This window comes from Balaenoptera acutorostrata, chromosome 3 (assembly GCF_949987535.1).
Source record: "Balaenoptera acutorostrata chromosome 3, mBalAcu1.1, whole genome shotgun sequence".
Taxonomy (NCBI): Eukaryota; Metazoa; Chordata; class Mammalia; order Artiodactyla; family Balaenopteridae; genus Balaenoptera; species Balaenoptera acutorostrata.
In genome coordinates, this window is record NC_080066.1 from 132,725,609 (window position 1) to 132,745,897 (window position 20,289).

General features: G+C 42.0%; 1 protein-coding gene across 1 annotated transcript; it reads left to right on the forward strand.

The window, feature by feature from the left end:
• The first annotated feature begins 5,923 nt into the window (after positions 1 to 5,923).
• On the forward strand, positions 5,924 to 15,218 carry PTGDR (prostaglandin D2 receptor). Its single transcript, XM_007192858.2, has 2 exons — positions 5,924 to 6,769; positions 13,208 to 15,218. The coding sequence occupies exons 1-2, from the start codon at positions 5,924 to 5,926 to the stop codon at positions 13,445 to 13,447; spliced, it is 1,086 nt and encodes a 361-aa protein (XP_007192920.1). The 3' UTR covers positions 13,448 to 15,218.
• The last annotated feature ends 5,071 nt before the right edge of the window (positions 15,219 to 20,289 follow it).

Genomic DNA, 20,289 nt, shown 5'->3' on the forward strand with positions numbered 1-20,289 from the left:
CTGGGGAGAAGCTGAAGAAGACTGTTGAAATAAAAATCCAAGACTATGCTGAGGAAAGCAAGATTAAAAAAAGGTATGAATAAAAAAATAGCATCGGAATGCTGTGACCTAGGCATTGGCCTAACTTGCCTGAGGTCACCAAAAAGGGGTTTAGGGAGGCTTCTTTAAACCTGAGGTAAGTGTAGGTGGAGCTTAAGGGCCCACTGCCTCTGGGTCTCAACTGAGATGCCCACCAGTACCATCCTGGTAGTGGATAATGGATGCACCACCCAGATCCCCCTCCAGACTAAAGGGCTTACTTCTCTAACTACTGGCAAACAGTCCTCACTATCAGCCCCCTCTAGCTGTTGCCTTGTCTCAAAAGAATTGCTGCACTCAGGGTCATGTGCCCTTCTCTGGGCCCCCAGTGCCTGGCCCACCCAAGGTGATAAGGCCCTCACCCCCAGCTCGGGGCAACTCCAAAGACCCCTTTCAGCTTCTGAGCTACCAGTCGGGTTGGTTCGGGCCTTTTCTTGAAACTCTATCACAGCCTGACTTCGCCCTCTGCCCAATCCTGCTTCTGTTCCTTCTCTTTCACAGGTGTTAATCACCAAAGCACTCCCTAATAAATATCCGACACACTAGCCTCCAGCTCAGAGTCTGCTTCACAGGGAACAAACCAGCCACACCTGCCAACAACATCCCTTAGAACCACAAGCAAACTGCTAGAAAATCTCAGTAATCAGTGAACCGTCAAACCTATAATTGGGTTGACAAATGCATTATTCCACCATTTATTTATTCCCAGGTCATCACCCAAAGGCATTTTCAAAAATTCATTCTGATCTTTAGGGTTTAAACTACAGCCAAGCTATAACTGAGAATATGTTTTCTCCAACATCCAAGCATACAGAGATCCTGATCCTGATTTATATGTGGACGCTGAGGTCGGCCAGGACACACCCACTCCCCAGAATCTCTGGAGGATTTAATTACCTGCTTTGGCAGCAAAAGATATCAAAATGAAACTCTGTGCTCTTGTCTTGCTGGACAAGAGTTTGGGGAACCCAAAAAGCAGAAATCAGAATGGGACAAAATGAAGAGTTTACTAAGCCACCTGCAAACTTTAGCCAACAGATGCTAATGTGATGTTTGTGCAGACTTGGCCACATGACATATGCAACCAGCAGAAATGTAGGCAACTGGCATGCTGTCTGAACCTGGGGGAGTTCTGCCTCCCCACCTCTGAGCAAATAAAGGAAATCACAGGGTCCTTCCTTTGTCTCCCACCCTCTTGTCTTCTCTGCTCTTCTCTTCCTCCAAAGCAGAGGCCTGGGGAATCCAAAAGATCTGGATGCCATTCTAGCCTCATCATTTACTAATTATGTAAACTTGGAGAAGTTATTAACCTGAGTCTCATTTTCCTTATCTGAAAAATGGGAGAAAAAGAAAGAAGACTTCTCGCGTGCTACTGACAGGAATAAAAACATTGACATCACTGACAGAGCCATGCAGAGCAAGTCACAGCACTAAGCTTAAATTCCAGTCCAGTGGTTCTTACTGTAACTGCACAGTGGAGTGAAGCCTGGAGGGAGCTCCCAGAGAGTCTGATATAATTGGTTTAAGGTGTCGAATCATCAGAAATGTTTACAGCTTTCTAAGTGATTCTAAAGTGCAGCCAAGGATTGCAGCCACTATGGAAAACAGTATGGGGGCTCCTTAAAAAACTAAAAGTAGATATGATCCAGCAATCCCACTCCTGGGCATATATCCAGAAAAGATGAAAACTCTTAATTCGGAAAGACACACGCACCCCAATATTCATAGCAGCACTATATACAATAGCCAAGACATGGAAGCAACCTAAGTGTCCACTGACAGATGAATAGGTAAAGAAGATGTGATATATATATACAATGGAATATTACTCAGACCTAAAAAAGAATGAAATAATGCCATTTGCAGCAACATGGATGGACCTAGAGATTACCATACTAAGTGGAGTAAGTCAGACAGAGAAAGACAAATATTATATGATATCACTTATATGTGGAATCTAAAAAAACTGATACAAATGAACTTATATTTACAAAACAGAAATAGACTCACAGACATAGAAAACAAACTTATGGTTAAAAAGGGGAGGTGAAGGAGGGATAAATTAGGAATTTGGGATTAACGGATACACACTACTATGTATAAAACAGATAAACAACAAGGACCTATTGTATAACACAGGAAACTATACTCGATATCTTGTAATAACCTATAATGGAAAAGAATCTGAAATATATATATATATATATAAAACTATAAATGGAATCACTTTGCTGTATACCTGAAACATTGTAAATCAACTATACTTCAATTAAAAAATAATAGATAAATGAATAAATAAATAAAGTACAGCCAAGGTTGAGAATGATTGCTCCATGAAGATTATTTTCTATTTAAGGCACATAACTACCATATGAGTTCAGTATAAGTACTCCTCCTCCCTCCATTTCCACAGACAAGGAAACAGGTTTAGAAAGGTTAGAAGGTTGCTCAAGGGTACAGAGCTAGCAAGGGGGCAAAGCTGAGATCTGAATTCACACAGTACGACCGCAAAGACCCTTCCCATCACCACCACACTGCTGTACCACCACCTCACCCCCTGCATGTGAAGAGTATCTAGCACGGCTGCTAGCACACAGCAGATGCTCCAAAATTGGTAGCTAAGTTTGTTCTTTACTTTTTAGCTTTCCTCCTCTCTATTCTCTGCTCTTCACAATCCCTAGCCCAAAATATTGCTTAGGAGTGAGGGATGGATAAGAACAGTCAGTATGGATCCAGGAAATCCCATTCTTTTTCCTACTCTCCCCTTCCTAAAATCTGGCCATGAGCATACACTTGTTTTCTGTTTAAAATATTTGTAGATAGTTATTACAGATACCAGACTGAAAATATCACAAATCCAAGGAGAAATTTTTCAACCATCCGTTCTCAAGTTTAAGTTAATGTTTTATTTGCCTATGTCAACTTCTAGTTCTTTTCCATGAGCATATATGGTTTTTATATTTACAAAATCATAATATAATTATATATTTAGATGTGTCTGTTCACATTATACCATATATATTTTTCCAGAAGATTTGTCTTATAACCCAATTAAGCAACCTACAGATAATGAAGATAACTTTACTATGTAACTGGGCCCAAGATATTTTCATTAGAAGTTTCCCTCTAGGGGGAATGGGGGGGAACCTTAGTCTTGTTACTATGAAAACTGATATAAAAGTGTATAACCATGTAAAAGTCACATGACATGACATTTGCCTTCCCTTCTTTGCTGTAAGTTCCTCAAGGCCCACACACCTCACTCCCATGCCTGGCACAAAGTAAGAGCTCAAAAAATACTTGATGTATGAAAAATGATACTTTTCTGGGCTGAACAGTGAAGTTGTACAATAAGATTTCTTAGGCAGAGGGACAGGAGACTCCAAAGTTAACCATGAGAATAGGGCAGGGTGAACCAGAGCAAACAGGCAGGAAAGCAGCTGGAAACCCCATGGTAAAGGCTAGCTACATTGGCCAGGAGGAAGCATGTGGTTTCCTGAATTGTATCTGTTCAAAGCCATCAGCCTTGAAGCATGACATATATAGACCATGTCAAGGATCGACAGCTGCCCCTTCAGTCCCATTTGAGAGTTGTTTCTAAAAAGTTGTGTACATTCTTGGAAGGGGTATGAAGGTCAAGACAGCTGGAACAGAAAAATAAGACTGCAAAAAATGGGAGTCGGTACACTTCAGAGAACATCCCGATACAACGTCATTAGAGGAAGATGCTTAACCTAGAGTCTATTGGGCCTCCTCCAGGCAGCATAGCGAGACTTCAGGAAACTGTGAACACACTGAAATTGGTATAAATTGTGCATATGTGTGGCTGTCTGTCTAGAGAGGAGACCTCACATTCATCAGATTTTTGTGCCCTTTGGTTATCGGGCCTGCTACTTCTTCCTCTTCATCAACTCAAATGGAGCTCCTCTAAGTCCATCATTATTCGTTAGGGGCTGGAGGTGGAAATAAGAGGTGGTGGGAATGAGAGGGAGAAGGGAACTAAGCCCTCGGAAGACCTTCTATTAATTGAGTCAATAGATGTGAAAGGATTAGACAGTGTTCAGCATATAAAAATAGGGGCTTATAAATGTTAGCTCTCACTATTTTTATTACTCTATGCCAAAAGCCTTATGTTTTCTCAGCTTCACAATAACCCTACAAGGTCAGCATAAGTCCCATATCCTATTTATAAGGAAACGAACTCAGAGAGATTAAGTAAACTAACCCTCGGGTCACAGCTAGTGGTGGAATTCAGAAAGATCTAATACCAAAGCTTGGACTCTTTTGTCTCCACCCCAAGACCTGAATTACTGGCCAGGCTTTCAATCTGAAAGCAGCCTCTCCGGCTACCCTTTAGGCTTTTACACCTAAAGCCCGGTCTTACTCTCTCCCTGAGTCGTCTGTCCATCAGAACAGGCACTGAGCCACAAAATGAGCTTCTTTCAAGCCAAGGCATAATCTACTTGCTTATGTAATAGGGTCCTGGTCATCCCCCTGAAATTCCACACTCAAGCCAGTTTCTTTCCCAGGGTATCAAGTGTTAATTAAAGAAATAAGTCACGCTAAGCACAATTAACTCCCTCCACTCTATCATGCAGCCAAGTGAAAGGCCAGAAGGGCAGAAATGTTTTCTAGTCGTCACAAACCAGAGTGAAAAAGCTCCAAACTAAGTCTCCTATTTTCTGGTTTCAAAATCCATGCTCAAAATTGCAGTTAAACATTAGCTACTAAAACAGCCTTCCTAAAACATGGGAGAATCCTGACAACTGTATGTACTTAGCGCTTCCTATGTGTTTGCACTTCACACGTGTTATCCCTATGTTTCAAAAGAGCCAAACAAGCTGGTTAGATGTTACTTCTTGAGAGGTTAAGCAAGTCTCTCAGGGTCACACAGTGAGTAACAGAACCAGGACTTAAACCCGGGTCTGATATCATCAGCACTCTTAACCATCCTCCTCCCACCATGTCTACACAGCCACCGTGATTCATGCTACCCAACATCTCCTGTTGGTTTTCCCTGGAGCCACTTGCCTGGAATCTTGAGAGGAGAAGCCACGGAAGCAAGACAGATGGACTCTATAAATAGAAGATCCGGGTTCCAGGTCCAGCTCAAGTACCAGCTCTGTCACCTTGGGAGATGATTTAACCTTCCAAGATCTGTTTCCTCACCTAGGCAATGAAGCTCATTGTTCCTGTTTCAGGATCTAGAAGAGAATGGAGCTAAGGCTTAGGTGTTATGCGAAGGTTGGTTACCTTTTCCCCTCCTTAAAGCACTAATGCGAAAACTAGTGGTAGCGCTTTCTCAGCCTCCCAGCCGCGCTCAACTTCAGAGTTCTTCTCGGCCACTACCAGAGTCCCACCACGCCACCACCTCCTCCTCGGGCCCCTCTCCTCCCAGTGGCTGCGGCTTAATTTCCCCTCCATTTCAGTAGTTCTCTTGCCTCGCAGGAAGGACTGGTCTTGGACGCTGGGAGTCTCCTTCCTTCCTTCCTCCCTCCCTCCCTTCCTCCCTCCCTGCTTCCGACTCTGGGCTTGAGGATCTGTCTCTCCTCAGGACCCGGCGCGTCGGGGCGGAGCTCTTCACTCGGCTGCCGGGGGTCTCTGCGAAGCCAGCGCGGGGTGCGCACCCGGCCGTGCGTCCCGCCCCGAGGGGCGGGGTGTGACCCGAGAGTTGAGATAAGAGGCGCCTGCGGTGAGGAACACACCGCCATCCGCGGAGCTTCCTTGGCGGCGCAGCCTCTCCGGCGGAGCCGCGCGCGGGGCGCCCGGGGGGCCTCCTCTGCACCCAGACGCCGTGGCCCCAGCCCTCCCGCAGCCTCCGCTCCGGCTCGCCGCGCCTCCCGCCATGAGGCCGCTGTTCTACCGCTGCTGCAACACCACGTGGGTGGAGAAGGGAAACTCAGCGACGATGGGCGGGGTGCTCTTCAGCGCGGGCCTCCTGGGCAACCTGCTAGCCCTGGGGCTGCTGGCGCGCTCGGGGCTGCGGTCGTGCCCGCGGCGCTCGCCGCGCCCGCCGCGCTCCGTCTTCTACGTGCTGGTGTGCGGCCTGACGGTCACCGACCTGCTGGGCAAGTCCCTCGTGAGCCCCTTCGTGCTGTACGCCTACGCGCAGAACCGGAGCCTAAGGGGCCTGGTGCCCGCATCCGGCAGCTCGCTGTGCCAAGCCTTCGCCTTCTTCATGTCCTTCTTCGGGCTTGCCTCGACGCTGCAGCTGCTGGCCATGGCCCTGGAGTGCTGGCTCTCCCTGGGGCATCCCTTCTTCTACCGACGGTACATCACGCCGCGCCGGGGCGCACTGGTGGCGCCTGTCGTGGGCGCCTTCTGCCTCGCTTTCTGCTCGCTGCCCTTCGCGGGCTTCGGGAAGTTCGTGCAGTACTGCCCCGGCACCTGGTGCTTCATCCAAATGGTCCACGAGGGGCGCTCGCTGTCGGTGCTGAGCTACTCAGTGCTCTACGCCAGCCTCATGCTGCTGCTGGTCCTCGCCATCGTGCTGTGCAACCTGAGCGCCATGCGCAACCTCTACGCGATGCACCTGCGGCTGCGGCGGCTCCCGCGCTCTGGCCCCAGGGAACGAGCGGAGCTGGCCGCCGGCGAGAGGGAAGAGACCCCGCCGCCCCTGGAGGAGCTGGATCACCTCCTGCTGTTAGCCCTCATGACTGTGCTCTTCACCATGTGCTCCCTGCCTTTAATTGTGAGTCGCTTGGCGCTAAGGCTGCGGGAGACTGAAGCGCGTCGGGCCGCAGCTGCCGGGAGGGAAGGGTGGAGCGCATTGGACGCGGTGCAAGAGGAGCTGCGCCCTGAGCCAGGAGGGTTTGTTGCTGCATTCCCCGGATCAGGTTCCCTCCACAGCCCCCAGGAGATAGAACCCAATTTGTTGAGCCAAAACAGGTAAAGCCCAAGAAAGGTAGGGAAAGCCGGAGCCGGATGGTGTCCCCTTAGCCCCGCAGAACCTCTCCAGTTAGCAGAACCCCCTCCTCCCTGCTTTCCTCTGGGAAGATCTCGGGGTTATTTATGCACCTCAGGACTTTGAGGAGCAGACCTTGGTTCCTCCTTGGCAATACGAGTCCTTTACCACTTCTCGATGGCTACGCGAGGTTTTATTTCGTTACACCTGCCCATGATTTTAGTGGCATCAGAAATGGGCAAATGGCATCTGGGAGTTCTCCCCGGTGTTGGCGTGGAAAGGGAATAAGGGAAGGTGTGCTCCTGCCAAAGTGATTTGCATATGTGAGTGACTGAAAGCATAGGTTTAGGTTTTTGTTAACTCGTGCGTAAACTTTGAGGAGTGGCGGATGCCGTTTCTGGTGCTGCAGCTGCGGGGGATGGTGGCGGCAGAGGCGGAGAGGATTTGGATTAGCAGATGTGTAGGAACGTTTCCGCTGGTGGTGTCGTTCTGATAACCTGTCTCGACAGGTTTTGTTTCTATCTTTGCAAGCGAGGTGACCTGAAAGCCATTATCTTGGGTTTCAATCACTAATGGGGGTGGTGGTGCAGATTGAATTACTTCGTCGTTTTGCAGGTATTTCCTCTTGTGACCCCGGCCAAGACACCTAGGAGTGGCTGAGGCTTGAGAGAACTTTTTCAGCCTTGCTCCTCTCCCTCTCCAGACCCCACAGTGTACTTGTTCAACGTTAACAACATTTAAATAAATTCGTTGCCAAGTCCAGGTCACTGGAGTCCTGAGACTTATGTGAATAAGAAAGTTAAGTTTCTCCTGGCAATGTAGCAGTTTTGGACATTACTTTAAAGGGTGGATGAAAGTTAAATATAGAGTGATTTTTCCCTTAAATGAAGGCCTTAATGTGTTGGGCAAAGAGCTCTCTGGGTTAGGATCAGAACTCCCCAAGATAAATAAATAAATCTATATCTATATAAACAGAGAGATAGAGATATAGGTATAGATATTTGGCAGTGGTTTTCAAACTTTAGCACCCTCAGACTCATCAGCAGTGCTTTTAAAAACAGAGCTGGCTGGGCCCCATTCTCCAGAGTTTCTGATGCAGACATTTTTGAAGAATTCAGCAGCCTCTTCTTCACCTGCTGATGTGGGGATCACATTTTGAGAACCACACTCTAAAGCAAGCCTTAGCAATCACAGCCCACAGGCCAAATACGTCCTGCCTACTGTTTTAGTGCAGCCCTGGAGTTAAGAATAGTTTTTATAAACATTTGCCATAAATTTGATGATAGGGCACATGAACTCTGAACCCCAACTAAGTCAAATATGATTCCAAGAAAAAGACTCACGCTTCTCCTTAATAGACATGTATTACCAAAAATTGTACTCAATTATTATTACTATTATTATTACATTTTTAATTTCATCAATTAAAATTGTAGAAATGTGTTTTCTCTCTTGTTAATAAGTATCTACTAAATATTCACTATTTGCTTCTTGGCTCATAAAACCTAAAATGTTTGCTCTTCGACGCTTTACAGAATATGTTTTCAGACCCTTGCTCTAAAATAAGAGCCTTACTTACCTGTGCTGTGCTAAAAGCAGAAATTAGCCAAATGCCTGGACATTATGTCCTGAGTTTGAATGTTTTAGTAAGAATAATGCAGAAAGCATAATACATTGGAAAGAACATTGCATTTGACGAGTGTCTAAGGAGATTTGAATAACTCATAGGGGCTTGTGAGGATTGAAGGAAATAATAGATTTGAAAACGATTTTCTAAAAAACTTGTAAAGTTTCAAAGACATGCAATGCGGACAGCATTCTTCACGGGAAGTATCATTTCTAGAAAGGATAAGGGCTTTAGCATGGGTTTGAATCAGATCTCATCACTTACTAACTATAAAAGCGCTTACTTATCCTTTCTAACCTCAGTTTCCTTATCTGTGATGAGGATAACTATTCTTGCTCTGTAAGATAGTTATGAAGATTTGAAGTGTTATATATACATATATATATGTATATATATATATGTATATATATATATAGACACAATACACACACACTAACCAGGTGCCTGGTGGCCTCAAAATTTATTATTACTAATTATTATTACTAATTATAACTTCCATTTATTATAATTGCCTGCTAGACATAGAAAATTAATTAAGAAATATGATCTCCGAGGATAGTATAATATTTTAAGGCAGTGGTTCTCAAACTTGTTCTAGTCTAAGGACCCCCTTTTCACTCTTAAAAATTATTAAGGACCCAAAGATCTTTTATTTATGTGGATTATATCTATTAGTATTTACAATATTAGAAATTAAAAATAAGAAAAATTGTAAATATTATTGTAAAACAAGTTACAATGTACTTATTGCTTGTGTTTTTGCATAGGTGAAAGAGAAGTTTGAGATTTCAAAATTATTTAATGAATGATAATGAAGTGTAGGAATATTAGCAGGTAACATGGGAAAAAGCATGTTAAGAGCACAGAAGCACTGAGAACAGTCTCTGAAAATGCACATATGTATACCCTATTACCTTAGAAAGGTCTAGAAAATGCAAGAGTACACAGCACATATTCCATTAGCCATGGGAGTGATGATGTCATTCATTACACATCAGGCAGCTTCTGCGAAACTCACTGTACACTTATGAGAGGATGAAAGTGAAAAAAGACAAGTAACATCTTTTTATGAAAATAGTTTTGACCACATAGACACACTGAAAGAGTATTAAAGACCCCCATTCTTTGAAAATCACTTTTCTAAGGAAAGGATTTAGTGATTGGAAAAAATAAGGCTGTATGTGAAGGTGGCTAAACTTAAAAAAAAAAAATCTTGCTCATCACATAAATATTGTATTTCATTAAGCCCGTGAAAAGTTTGTTGGAATATGATTTTCTAATTAACTTTGTTATAATGCTGGATTAGAGCAAGATGTTTAGATTGAATTCTCAAATTTCCAATTTGATACGGTAAAAAGAAAGTATAGAGAATATGGGAGGAGCTTTAGCGGCAGTTTGCAGCATGTTCTTTAATGTATACAAAGTATTTTCATCAAAATTATTTTTACCTTAGAAAACCACAGTGTTTTGGAGGTTGGTCGGGGAGCAGGAATGGCTGAAAGAGGGTTTTCACGTATAGATTCAACGTAGTAGTTGAGAGGTTTAGAAGCCAGGTAAAGGTGTGCACAAGCTTGTGTGATCGCATATATCAGAATCCATGGAGTCAGAGAAGTGGTTAGAGGACCTCCTGCATGCATTGAGATAACTCTGTGTGAGTGTGTGTGTGTGTTTCCTTTTGTTGAGCAGAAAGAAGGGTGGGATGCTACATCCAAAGGAGGCTGTTACAAGTTGTGTAAGGGATGGTAGCAAGAGACTGGCCCAGGGAAAAGGGTCAGAAGTGGATTTAAAGAGCTAGAGCAGAGGCTGAGGTCTAGGGTGTGGTGATAGATGAACTGAATGGGAGAGGACGTTGGAATCAATGTTGCTGTCCTAAGCAGGGATGTCCAGTCAAGCTGTCGCCAGAGAACAGGCAACAGCAACATTTTTTTGTGGACCCCTAATTTCAACAGAGGGCGCTCTTCTCACACCAGTTCTCTGTGTAATGCCCTGCATGCGTTGAACAAGCCAGTTGTGTATTCTGAGGGTATTCCGTATTCAAGCCCTCTGTCAGAGGAGCAGTTTATAAAGTATCTTCTAGGGAATACCATTGATCATGAGAGGATTTTTCGAAAGTCTAGATTGTGTTCAAACGGATATCTTGTGAGAATTAATAGAATATGTACTTTGATCACTGTCACGAGGGAATATATTTGTCATATTTTTAGTAAACTCAAAAAATAAATAAAATTAAAAGGCCGTTTGTAGAATATTACATTTCTAATACAAGTCAAGTGACTTGAAAGTACAAATAACCTAATAATATGCAATAGAATTGATATGGATAAATAGTGTACAGAAATAAAAGTTGTCTTAATTATATAAACATCATTCAGTTACCCAGATCCCAACTAATCAAGCATTCTCAAATAGTAAGAATTATATCTTGCTGCACTCCACTTTGAGGAGAAAGGAGCAAATATAAAGATTAAAGTCATATAAAGTGTTTGCTTTTTCAATCAACTCAAGTGTGTAGCTTGTTGTCATCCATTTATTCATTCATCTCAGATCTGGAACCTACAACATTCCAGTCACTGTAATTCATTGTGGGGATATAAAATGAGAAAAACATCACATCTGCCCACAGAGCTATAATACTGGGGGTGAGAGGGAGTGACTAGGGCCAGAAAGGAGTTAGAAAAGGAAAGGGATTGACTCCTAATTGATAAAATAATAATACTAGCTAATTATTGAATTATTATTAATGCAAGGACCTGTTCTCAAGGTTGTACTCATACTATCTCATGCAAATTTCATAACAATCCTGAAAGATAGGTGCACTTATCCCCATTGTATAGATGAGGAAACAGAGTAACTTGCCTGAAGTAACACAGCCAGTGAGGCGATCCTATCTAACCTGGATGGTCGGACTCTAAAGCTGATGAGCTTAACCACCACCTTAACCATCACCAGAGGCTTCGTGATGGGGGTAATATTTTAGGTCAACCTGGAAAGAAGGTAGGATTTGGGCATGTAATCAATTTCCACATCTGTAAAATGGAGATAATGAACACACTTACTTCACAGGACTTTCATAAGGATGAAACAAACTTTTAAAAGTAAAACGGAATGGTGCCTGAGAATACGAAGCTCTGTGTGGACATTAGCCATTTTTATTACTCTTAGTGTTATTAAGCAGTGATGATGGGAGAGGGCTTCCAGATAAACTCTTGTCTTCCTAAGTGTACTAGATGGGCATATCTGAGCCTACAGAAAAGAGAATAAAAAGGTAAGGAAACACTTATGGGAACATACATCTTCTCATATCCCTGATGGCGTTGAATGGGTCTGGTCGGTGTACTTATTCATATCCCCTCCCATTAATGTTGAGTTTGCATATTTTCTGGTCCATTAGAGTCCATTTTGTCCCATTATGGATTTAGAATCTCAATGAGCATGGGCGATGTAAGAGCACGGAGAAAAAGTGGCTGGCCTCCAACCGAGTGGGAGACAGTTGTAGAGCTGGTCTAGACAGCAGTGTCGGCTGAATGGCAGGAAAGGGGTGAGGCAGTTTGCAGGGCCCCCAAGAGGCCAGAGAGCTCAAGGAAGAGCAAGACAATACAGGAGTGGCTGGGCACAGGTAAGGAGGCTTATCGCTCTGTGTATGTTTCTTTTTTCTTCCTAGCCTGAAAACAGGATGACGACCACAGAATGATAAGCATCTGTGCTAAAAATGAGTAATTTACACACGTTGTCTCCTGTCTTTCCGTTGGAATATGTCCTGCCTCTTCACGATGATTAAATGTTTCTGTTTCAGATGGACTCACAGACATAGAAAACAAACTTATGGCTATCAAAGGAGAAATCGGGGGCAGGGATAAATAAGGGATTTGGGATTAACAGATACACACTGCTATATATAAAATAGATAGACAAGGACCTACTGTATAGCACCGGGAACTGTATATCTTGTAATAACCTATATTGGAAAAGAATCTGAAAAAGAAAAAATATATACATTTATATGTATATACATATACATATATATGCTGTACGCCTAAAACATTGCGAATCAGCTATACTTCAATAAAAAAAAAATTCAGAGAAAGAGAAAACAAGTTTCTGTTTCATTGGTGTCTCCACACATGTGACATTTCACAAGTGTGACTTATTCCTGGGCTAACCAAGAATCGAGGATAGGAAGGAGGCAGAGGAAAAAGGGAAGAGAATCAGTATCTACGGGAGTGAGGTGACTCTGTAAACGACTCAGTAGACTAGATTTGTCCCACTTCAGCTCTTCCTCTACACCGCCAGGCAGGGAGTGGGCAACTCCAGCCCTGCCACACTCACCGCAGGTGGACCAGCTCCAGGGACTTAGCCAGGGGCTCCCAGGAGGACCTGGCTTCCACTGAGCCTCCCAGGTCGGCCCTGCACCTCCCTGGCTTCTCACTTGCACCCATCCGCCGTGGTGGCCTTAGCTGCTTATAAATTTACCCAAATGAATACTCCAAGCCAAGCTGCCATACTCTTATGGAAAAGTAATGTTTCCTAAGTGAAGTAAGTGAATTTGTTGCGGCCATCGACCTTCCGCTCTCCTAATTGAATGTTTTTCTTTAAAACAGTATCGTGCTTACTATGGAGCGTTTAAAGCTGTTCACGAGAAAAATGGAACTGCCGAAGAAATTGAAGACCTCAGAGCCTTACGCTTTCTCTCTGTGATCTCCATTGTGGACCCTTGGCTTTTCATCATTTTCAGAACATCGGTATTTCGGATGTTTTTTCACAAGATTTTCATAAGGCCTCTTATGTATAGAAACTGGCAAAGCAATTCTTGCGGAACTAACATGGAATCCAGCCTATGACAGTGTGTTAACCTCTCTGGTAAACTCAGGAATATATCACATTTTCTGGCAAAGAACCATGATCAAAAAAATCTTACAAGTTATATCCTTAAAAGCTATGTCCCATAACAAAACATCTAAATGTATTTTCAAAACTATTCGATCGATCTTAATAATGTGTTGTCACTCTATGTTCATGAACCGGTTCAGTGGGGTTTTTCAATAGCAACTACAGTTTCATATATTGTAAACAATGTTAAAAGTCTTAAAGCAATGATAGTAATTGTTCCAATGTTTGTACTTGGTGTCCCTAATTTTTAAAGGCAGTCTTGAGACCTCTGGGTCTTTATTTAAATTCAGTAGAAACAACACAGTTTACAATTATGTGATAGGTGTTCTTAAATTTTCTTACCCTCTTTATTTCTAGTGGAAGCTGATTTGTTTATTTTGCATCACAATTGCCCCTGTTTAATTCTTTCCTTTGCCAACTGATACAAGTATAGCCTGAATTATAGATGCTCCTCTGAAAAGGGTGGTAGAAAATATAACTAGGTGAGGTGTTTGGAGGGTCCTTCCCCAGCCACCCGCTGGGAAAACGCTCACCACCTTGTGTGAAGAGGCGAAGCTGTAAATAAGTAAACGAAAGGCAAGATGTGACTATGGTCTACACCCTAGAGAAGAAAAAATTCTTTTTACCCTTTGAAGTCCAGTTTCTTGTGTGTTGAGGTAGGGGTGTCAGTAGGCATGAAAATTTGGAGTGGGCTACAAAATGTTGTTTCAGTTTTTGGAACCTCCATCTTGTAGGTTTATCAAAATAATGGATTCTTTGGTGGGGAGGGATTTATGGTCTTTGGAAGACAGGGAAGTATGACTTCCCAGAGAGCATGTTTACTAAACATGGCTGTGTCACAGCCGGGCATTCAGCACAGGGACAAACTCACCCGGGACTCAGTCAGCTGAGAGCAGTGGCAATGACCTTAACATCTACATGTTAAAGCCATGTTCTGCCCTTGGTGGAGACAGTAAGACCTTATTGAGGTTCCTGAGAGATACGCTTTCAATCTGGAGCAGAACACGGCTCAGATAGAGCACCACCAAGCACTTTAATTGTACATAATGTTTACAAAGGTTAGCAACACTATGACCAAAAGGGAAAAGTGGGTAAAATACAGCTGCAGCTGTTTAACTAAGCAAGAGACCGTAGACCCAGCCTGCAGGGAAGAACTTTCACCTTGGGTAAAAGATGAAAGTTTTTTCATGGGGGCGTCAGAGGGGTTTCAGCATCTGTGGGGTACCTGACACACTCAGACTCTGAGCTGGAGAGCCAGCTACATCTGAAGAGCCTGAGACCCCCATTCAGCCATCCCTTCCAAAGATCAGAGTATTTGCCTTATTTTCAGCTTAGCAGCAGCCCCATTTTTTCACCTCTGGTTTATCGCAGAGGTGGTATTAACCTGGAAATATGTATGTAATTTTTGTGTGTAGCAAAACTGTGAAATGGCCAAATTAGGAATACAGGAATTATAATCTGAGACTATGATGTGATGAAAAATGCACTTCTTTTCAAGTTTAACTCTCGTTTGTATATTTAATTTGTAAGTACCTGTGTGTGTTTCATTGTCAGAGGAAGTGCATCTGTTTCATGCTCTCCTTTTGGAAGGTGTGTTATGATCATTGTCAAGATCATTTGAAAAGTTCCCAGATACATCAATAAACATAACTTTATGATATTTTGCAAAGAAAATTACCTTTCTTCAAATGAAATAAAAGGGTTTAGTTTTTTTATTTTGTTTTGTTTTCTTGTTTTGAGTAAAGGGCTACCAGCAGTCTTTCATTCTCTAGCAGTTTAATACTGAGGATTTTTATAGGCTGTTCTGTTAGCATATGTATTCCTTTCAACAAGTTTGCACAGGTTTATCCAAGGAGTTAGTGGTGCTTTCTGTTTAACACAGAATGTAGATATAACATCTGGATGAAATCCATGTTAAGTTAAAAGTCAACTCTTCAATGATCTTCACTGATTTACTCATTAGATCATTAAACATTAAATAAGTGTTAATTGACACATACCTTGGGTTAGGCACTTAGGTGCCGAGGGAAAAAAATACATAAGACTCAGTTCTGGTGCATGATTTGCTTATTGTCCAGTGGGGGAGACAAGCACGTAAACAGTTACAATAGAGTATGGAAATCCCAGTAATAAACGTGCACACACAGTCCCATTACAGAAGAGGAAACCTGAACTAGGGGTGTTGTGTAGGGTTATCAGAACTTCACAGTGAGAAAGATGCTTAAGTGAAATATTGAAGATGAGTAGGAATTTTGACTCCAGTTGAAAACTAAAGAAAGGACTAAAATAGTCTACATAAGAGGAAATACATATGGTTAATAAATGTAGAAAAAATTCCTGTCTAATCAAAGAAATGCTAAATTCAAATTATCAAGGACCACACACAAAAATAATTATGACTGTCAATAACAGAAAGGCTGTTAGTAAATAAAAGGAACACATGTGCTCCCCGGTGAGTTGGTAAATTTGTCCACCTTTTCTTGATAGCAACCTGACACTGCATATCAGGAGCCTACAAGTGTTCTTTTCTACCATTCCAGTGACTTCACTCTAGAATTCTCTTCCAGAGGGGCTGTCACAGTTATGTGCAAAACTCTTCTTTGTAGCATTATTTATAATAGCAAAAAGATGAAAAGGAATCCATCTACCTGATCAAAACGGGTTAAACAAACTCTTCAGGTATAATATAGATACACACACAAACATATATGAAAATTATGTAGCCATTAAAAAAAGACGTTTTCAAATAATTTATAAAAATTGAGAAGAAAGCTTACAGTGTAATACGAGGTGAAAAAAGCATGATACAATGTATTTTAAGGTATGATCCATAATTAAATATGCCTATAAAATACCTTGAAAAAATAAACCAAAGAAAGTGTGAACCACAGTTATCTTTTTTATGGACGCTTTTTCCCACAATTCTTCATATTTTCCAAGTTTTAAAATAATACGTCAAAATTTCTTTTATGTGAAATTCTGTTTTTAAAAGAATGAATAGAAATGGACTGAGAAGACAATGGGGAAAGGCACGAAGGGAAATCTTTCACGTCTATAAAGGACCAGTATGTGCAAAACCATGCAGGAATAAAGGAGTGTGGCATGTCCAGGCTTAGTTAGTAGCTTCATGTGGCAGAAGCTTGGGAATTATGAGCAGAGGTGGCAGGAAAAGAAGCTGAAAAGAGAGGCAAGTTTCACACCATCAGGGGTGTTTGTTGCAGGCGGTGGAGGTTTGGAGCTCTCGTGGGGCCCGTATACACGCTGGAGACTTTGAAGCCAGGGTGCAGTCGGAATGGAGTTTGAGGAAGGTCGTGCTGGTGATATGGATTATGGATGGTCAGGTGGGAGGCCTCGTGTGGTTGTGCAGTCCGTGCACTAGACCAGGGTGCTGGTTAAGGAAGAGAGTGGGACTCACTTTCCTGGCTGCTTGCCTGGACGTGGAGTGCATCACCTCAGAAGAAAGGGCCCCCTTTGATGATCTTTCTGCTGGGAGGAGGCACAAAAATGCCAAATAGGCAGGTCCAGGAGGGCCCTGCTGCCAGGGAGGGAAAGAGGTGAGAAGGAGCTGAATTCAAGCAGTGCCAGGGAGAGGTAAGTTGCACAGCTTTTTAGTAGGTAGAGCTGATAGGGAGGATTCCAACTTATGACTCAGTTGTGCCTTTATTCTTCTTTCAATATATTCAGGCACAAGTTAGGGAAGGGAAAAATTCTGAAAAAAGTCTCTTTTTCTTTTTCTTTTTTTCCTGACATTCCCAGTATACCTGGACAGAAGATTGCAGTTATGACTCTAATGAACTTTCTGGGTCATCTATGGATTTTAATTATATGTTACCCAGCCACGTTAATAAAGGGCCAATGATTAGGACTGTTAATTTAGTTCCAGAAGTCTATCAAAGGCTGACTGGGCTAGATACTCCTGAAGCTTTAGGGGAGAGAAGGGATCCCACAAATAAAACCACTAGGATGATCCAACTAGTGGATTCGCTGGTCCACGAAAAAAGAAAAAGAAAAAAGAAAATACCAGCCAGAAGACCAAAAAATGAGCAAAAGACTCCATTCATAATGTTTCTCTGAACTCTAATTCTCAGATCTTTTCAGATCTTTTCAGTTGCAGGTAATCAGATTCTCAGATCTTTTCAGTTGCAGGTAATCACTGACACCTAACTCCCAAAAGCATATTATCTGTAATGCTCTCAAGGCAGTTAACAATATTTCCATACAGGCAGCCATCACGGATCATTGTTTCACATGCTCATAGTACTAATGGCAGTGAGGAGCCTTTGGCCCATGCAGGGAAAGATGCTCCCCTAGACGTGCTGCTTCCTTCATCTTCTTGCAGATGCTTATTGGGCCTAAGCATGCCAGTTGTTCTGTTGTGAAAGAAAGCCAACTAAAGGGCATTCATCACAGAGTAACATTACCAGAGATTATGTCTGAAGGTGAGCTTTCATTAGGGGACTGATTATATAATTTTAGCTCTATATAGAATAGAAATCTCCATTAAAATATGTAAAGTTATTTTTTAACTTTTGTAATTTGACCTTTTTATAAATTTTTGGAACTACATTTTTATGTTTCATCTTCTTTTCCAGGCTTCAAAATATTTGAAGACTAGATATTCACCTATTTTTTTTTTTGGCTTTTCCCATAATGGCATGAACTGTGGAAGGGCAAAAATAGATTATAAATATATGTTGATTAAAAGGTTCTCTCTCCCATGATTTCCCCAAAACATAAGTGTACTCGATAAGAGGCTGCTATAACTTGGTCAGAGATTCCACTGTATCTGAGAGGAATGTTCTGACTGCAGCATATAAGGACTTTTTTCATAGGTTACCCAAAGGTGAAAATAATAAAATGCAGGAGAAAATATTTTTGCTCCCTATTTTTCCTACTGTCATATACATTGCGGAAATTAACATGTTTCAGTTTTATCCAGGACCTAGAAATTCATAATTAACAAAATTAACAGTATGAAAAGTTTCTTAGGCAATTTAAAAATTGTAAGGACAACTTTGTCTTACTGGCAAAGAGAGTTTGGCGCCTTCTCTTGTAATTCCTCTCAGGAGTGAGGCTGGGATTGCCGTTCTGGGTATTCCCAGTTTGGCCTTTGGGTGGAGGAAAGCTGAGCCTACAGGTGAGGAGTGGTATGTAATTAGGGCTTGCTTTCCCTGCCTCTCCACAATTGCCTAACTTGTTGAAACAAATCAGCAGATCTCACCTGATATCAGAAAGGTAAAAATTTCAATCTGCCACACAGTTTAACAAAAAAAAGACTGCATGTACTCAGGAGTCAGTCCAGTCTTAAAAATATTTGCAATGAATCCATCCATGCTCTGGTTACAGAGTAAATGAAATCAAATACAAAGAGAAGAAGAAATGAACTTGGTTGGTTTTTTGTTTTTTGTTTTTTACTTTTTACTACTTAAATCCTAACACCAGTGAGAATAATAAAGCATAAAGTCAAATCTTATAAGAAAGTATACTTTTAGGGTCTCAAGCTCATAGGGCCTTATAATGATTCTTAATTCATAGAAACCTCTTACAAACCAATCAGAAACCCAGGACAAATTAGAATATAAAAATAATACAATTTAGGGCAAATGTTACCAAGTGCTGCAGTATGGGGCAAAGATCTAAAAGCAAAGCCCCAAATCAAAGATAATTGACATTCAAGATTAGCCTAGTAGTGCATTATATAGACACCCGGACAAACAATGAAGTTGATAGTTTGCTGACATCAGTTTCTTATTGGTACAAAATAGGATATGGAAACAGTAAGTGCCACACAGCACAATTCATTATGAATTGGGAAGACTTCTTTAATTCCCCCCAATTTAAAAATCACTCAGAGTTCTCAATTATGTTAAAAAGACAAAGTGCAATGATTTACTCGTTATGATTGACACAGCCAAAATAAAATGACCTCCCCCCAAAACTAAAATGGGAACAAAGAGCTATGGAAACAAATAGTAATATCAGGCAAAGTAGAATTTAAGGTAAGTTTTAATTGGTTAAATGGTTAAAAAGTTCATCTGTGGCTGTAAGATACAATCAGTAGTGAATACCTTACAGCCTTGACTCATTTTTACCAAACAACATGTCAAAAGTACAAAGGAAAAAACACTAGAAACAGGAGAAATTGAAAAATCACTGTTGTCATGGATGATTTTCATGCCCCACCAGCAAAAATAGATCAAATGATAAAGACATCTGTTTAAATATATTTCTATTTCTGTTATCACATCATTCAAAACTCAGATGGATTTTTATTCAATAGGCAGAGTATATTTAGCATGGTCTGTTTTTAAGCATAGACTATGACTTAGTCCTGTAATTCACTTTGTGGGGGGGGCCTTAGAAACACCTCCAGAAAGGCATACTGTGGTCCTCCAGAGTAGCTCAAACCCACGCTCAACAAGAGGCTTGGACGACTGCAAAAGATACAGTCCTTATGTATGTGCGGGCAGAGAAAAAGGACAGTGTTTCAAACATGAACCCCATACTCAAAATCATACTGTTACCACCCTTTTGAGTCAGACCTCAACAAGGTCCTCCTGACCCATATCACTGGAGCCAATAGAATGAGACCAAACTTGGTTCAGAAGCACAGGAAAGCTTTATTCTTTGATGGAAGAACTGAGAGGTGTGAGCTCCCATTCTAGAGCGTGTGCTCTCCTGAATAGGCTGTGCGTGGAGCTTCTTTATCTGGCTCTTGACAGCGGGGGAGGGGGCGAGTTCTCCAGAGGCTTAGGCAGGTGTGCTTCTCAGGCTCCAGACTGCAGTGCCTCGG

Bases quoted from the DNA above. Each gene is read 5' to 3' on its own strand.
- PTGDR (XM_007192858.2), top strand. From the start codon at position 5,924: ATGAGGCCGCTGTTCTACCGCTGCTGCAACACCACGTGGGTGGAGAAG. The intron at 6,770-13,207 runs GTGAGTCGCTTG...TCTTTAAAACAG, and splicing joins TGTGCTCCCTGCCTTTAATT to TATCGTGCTTACTATGGAGC.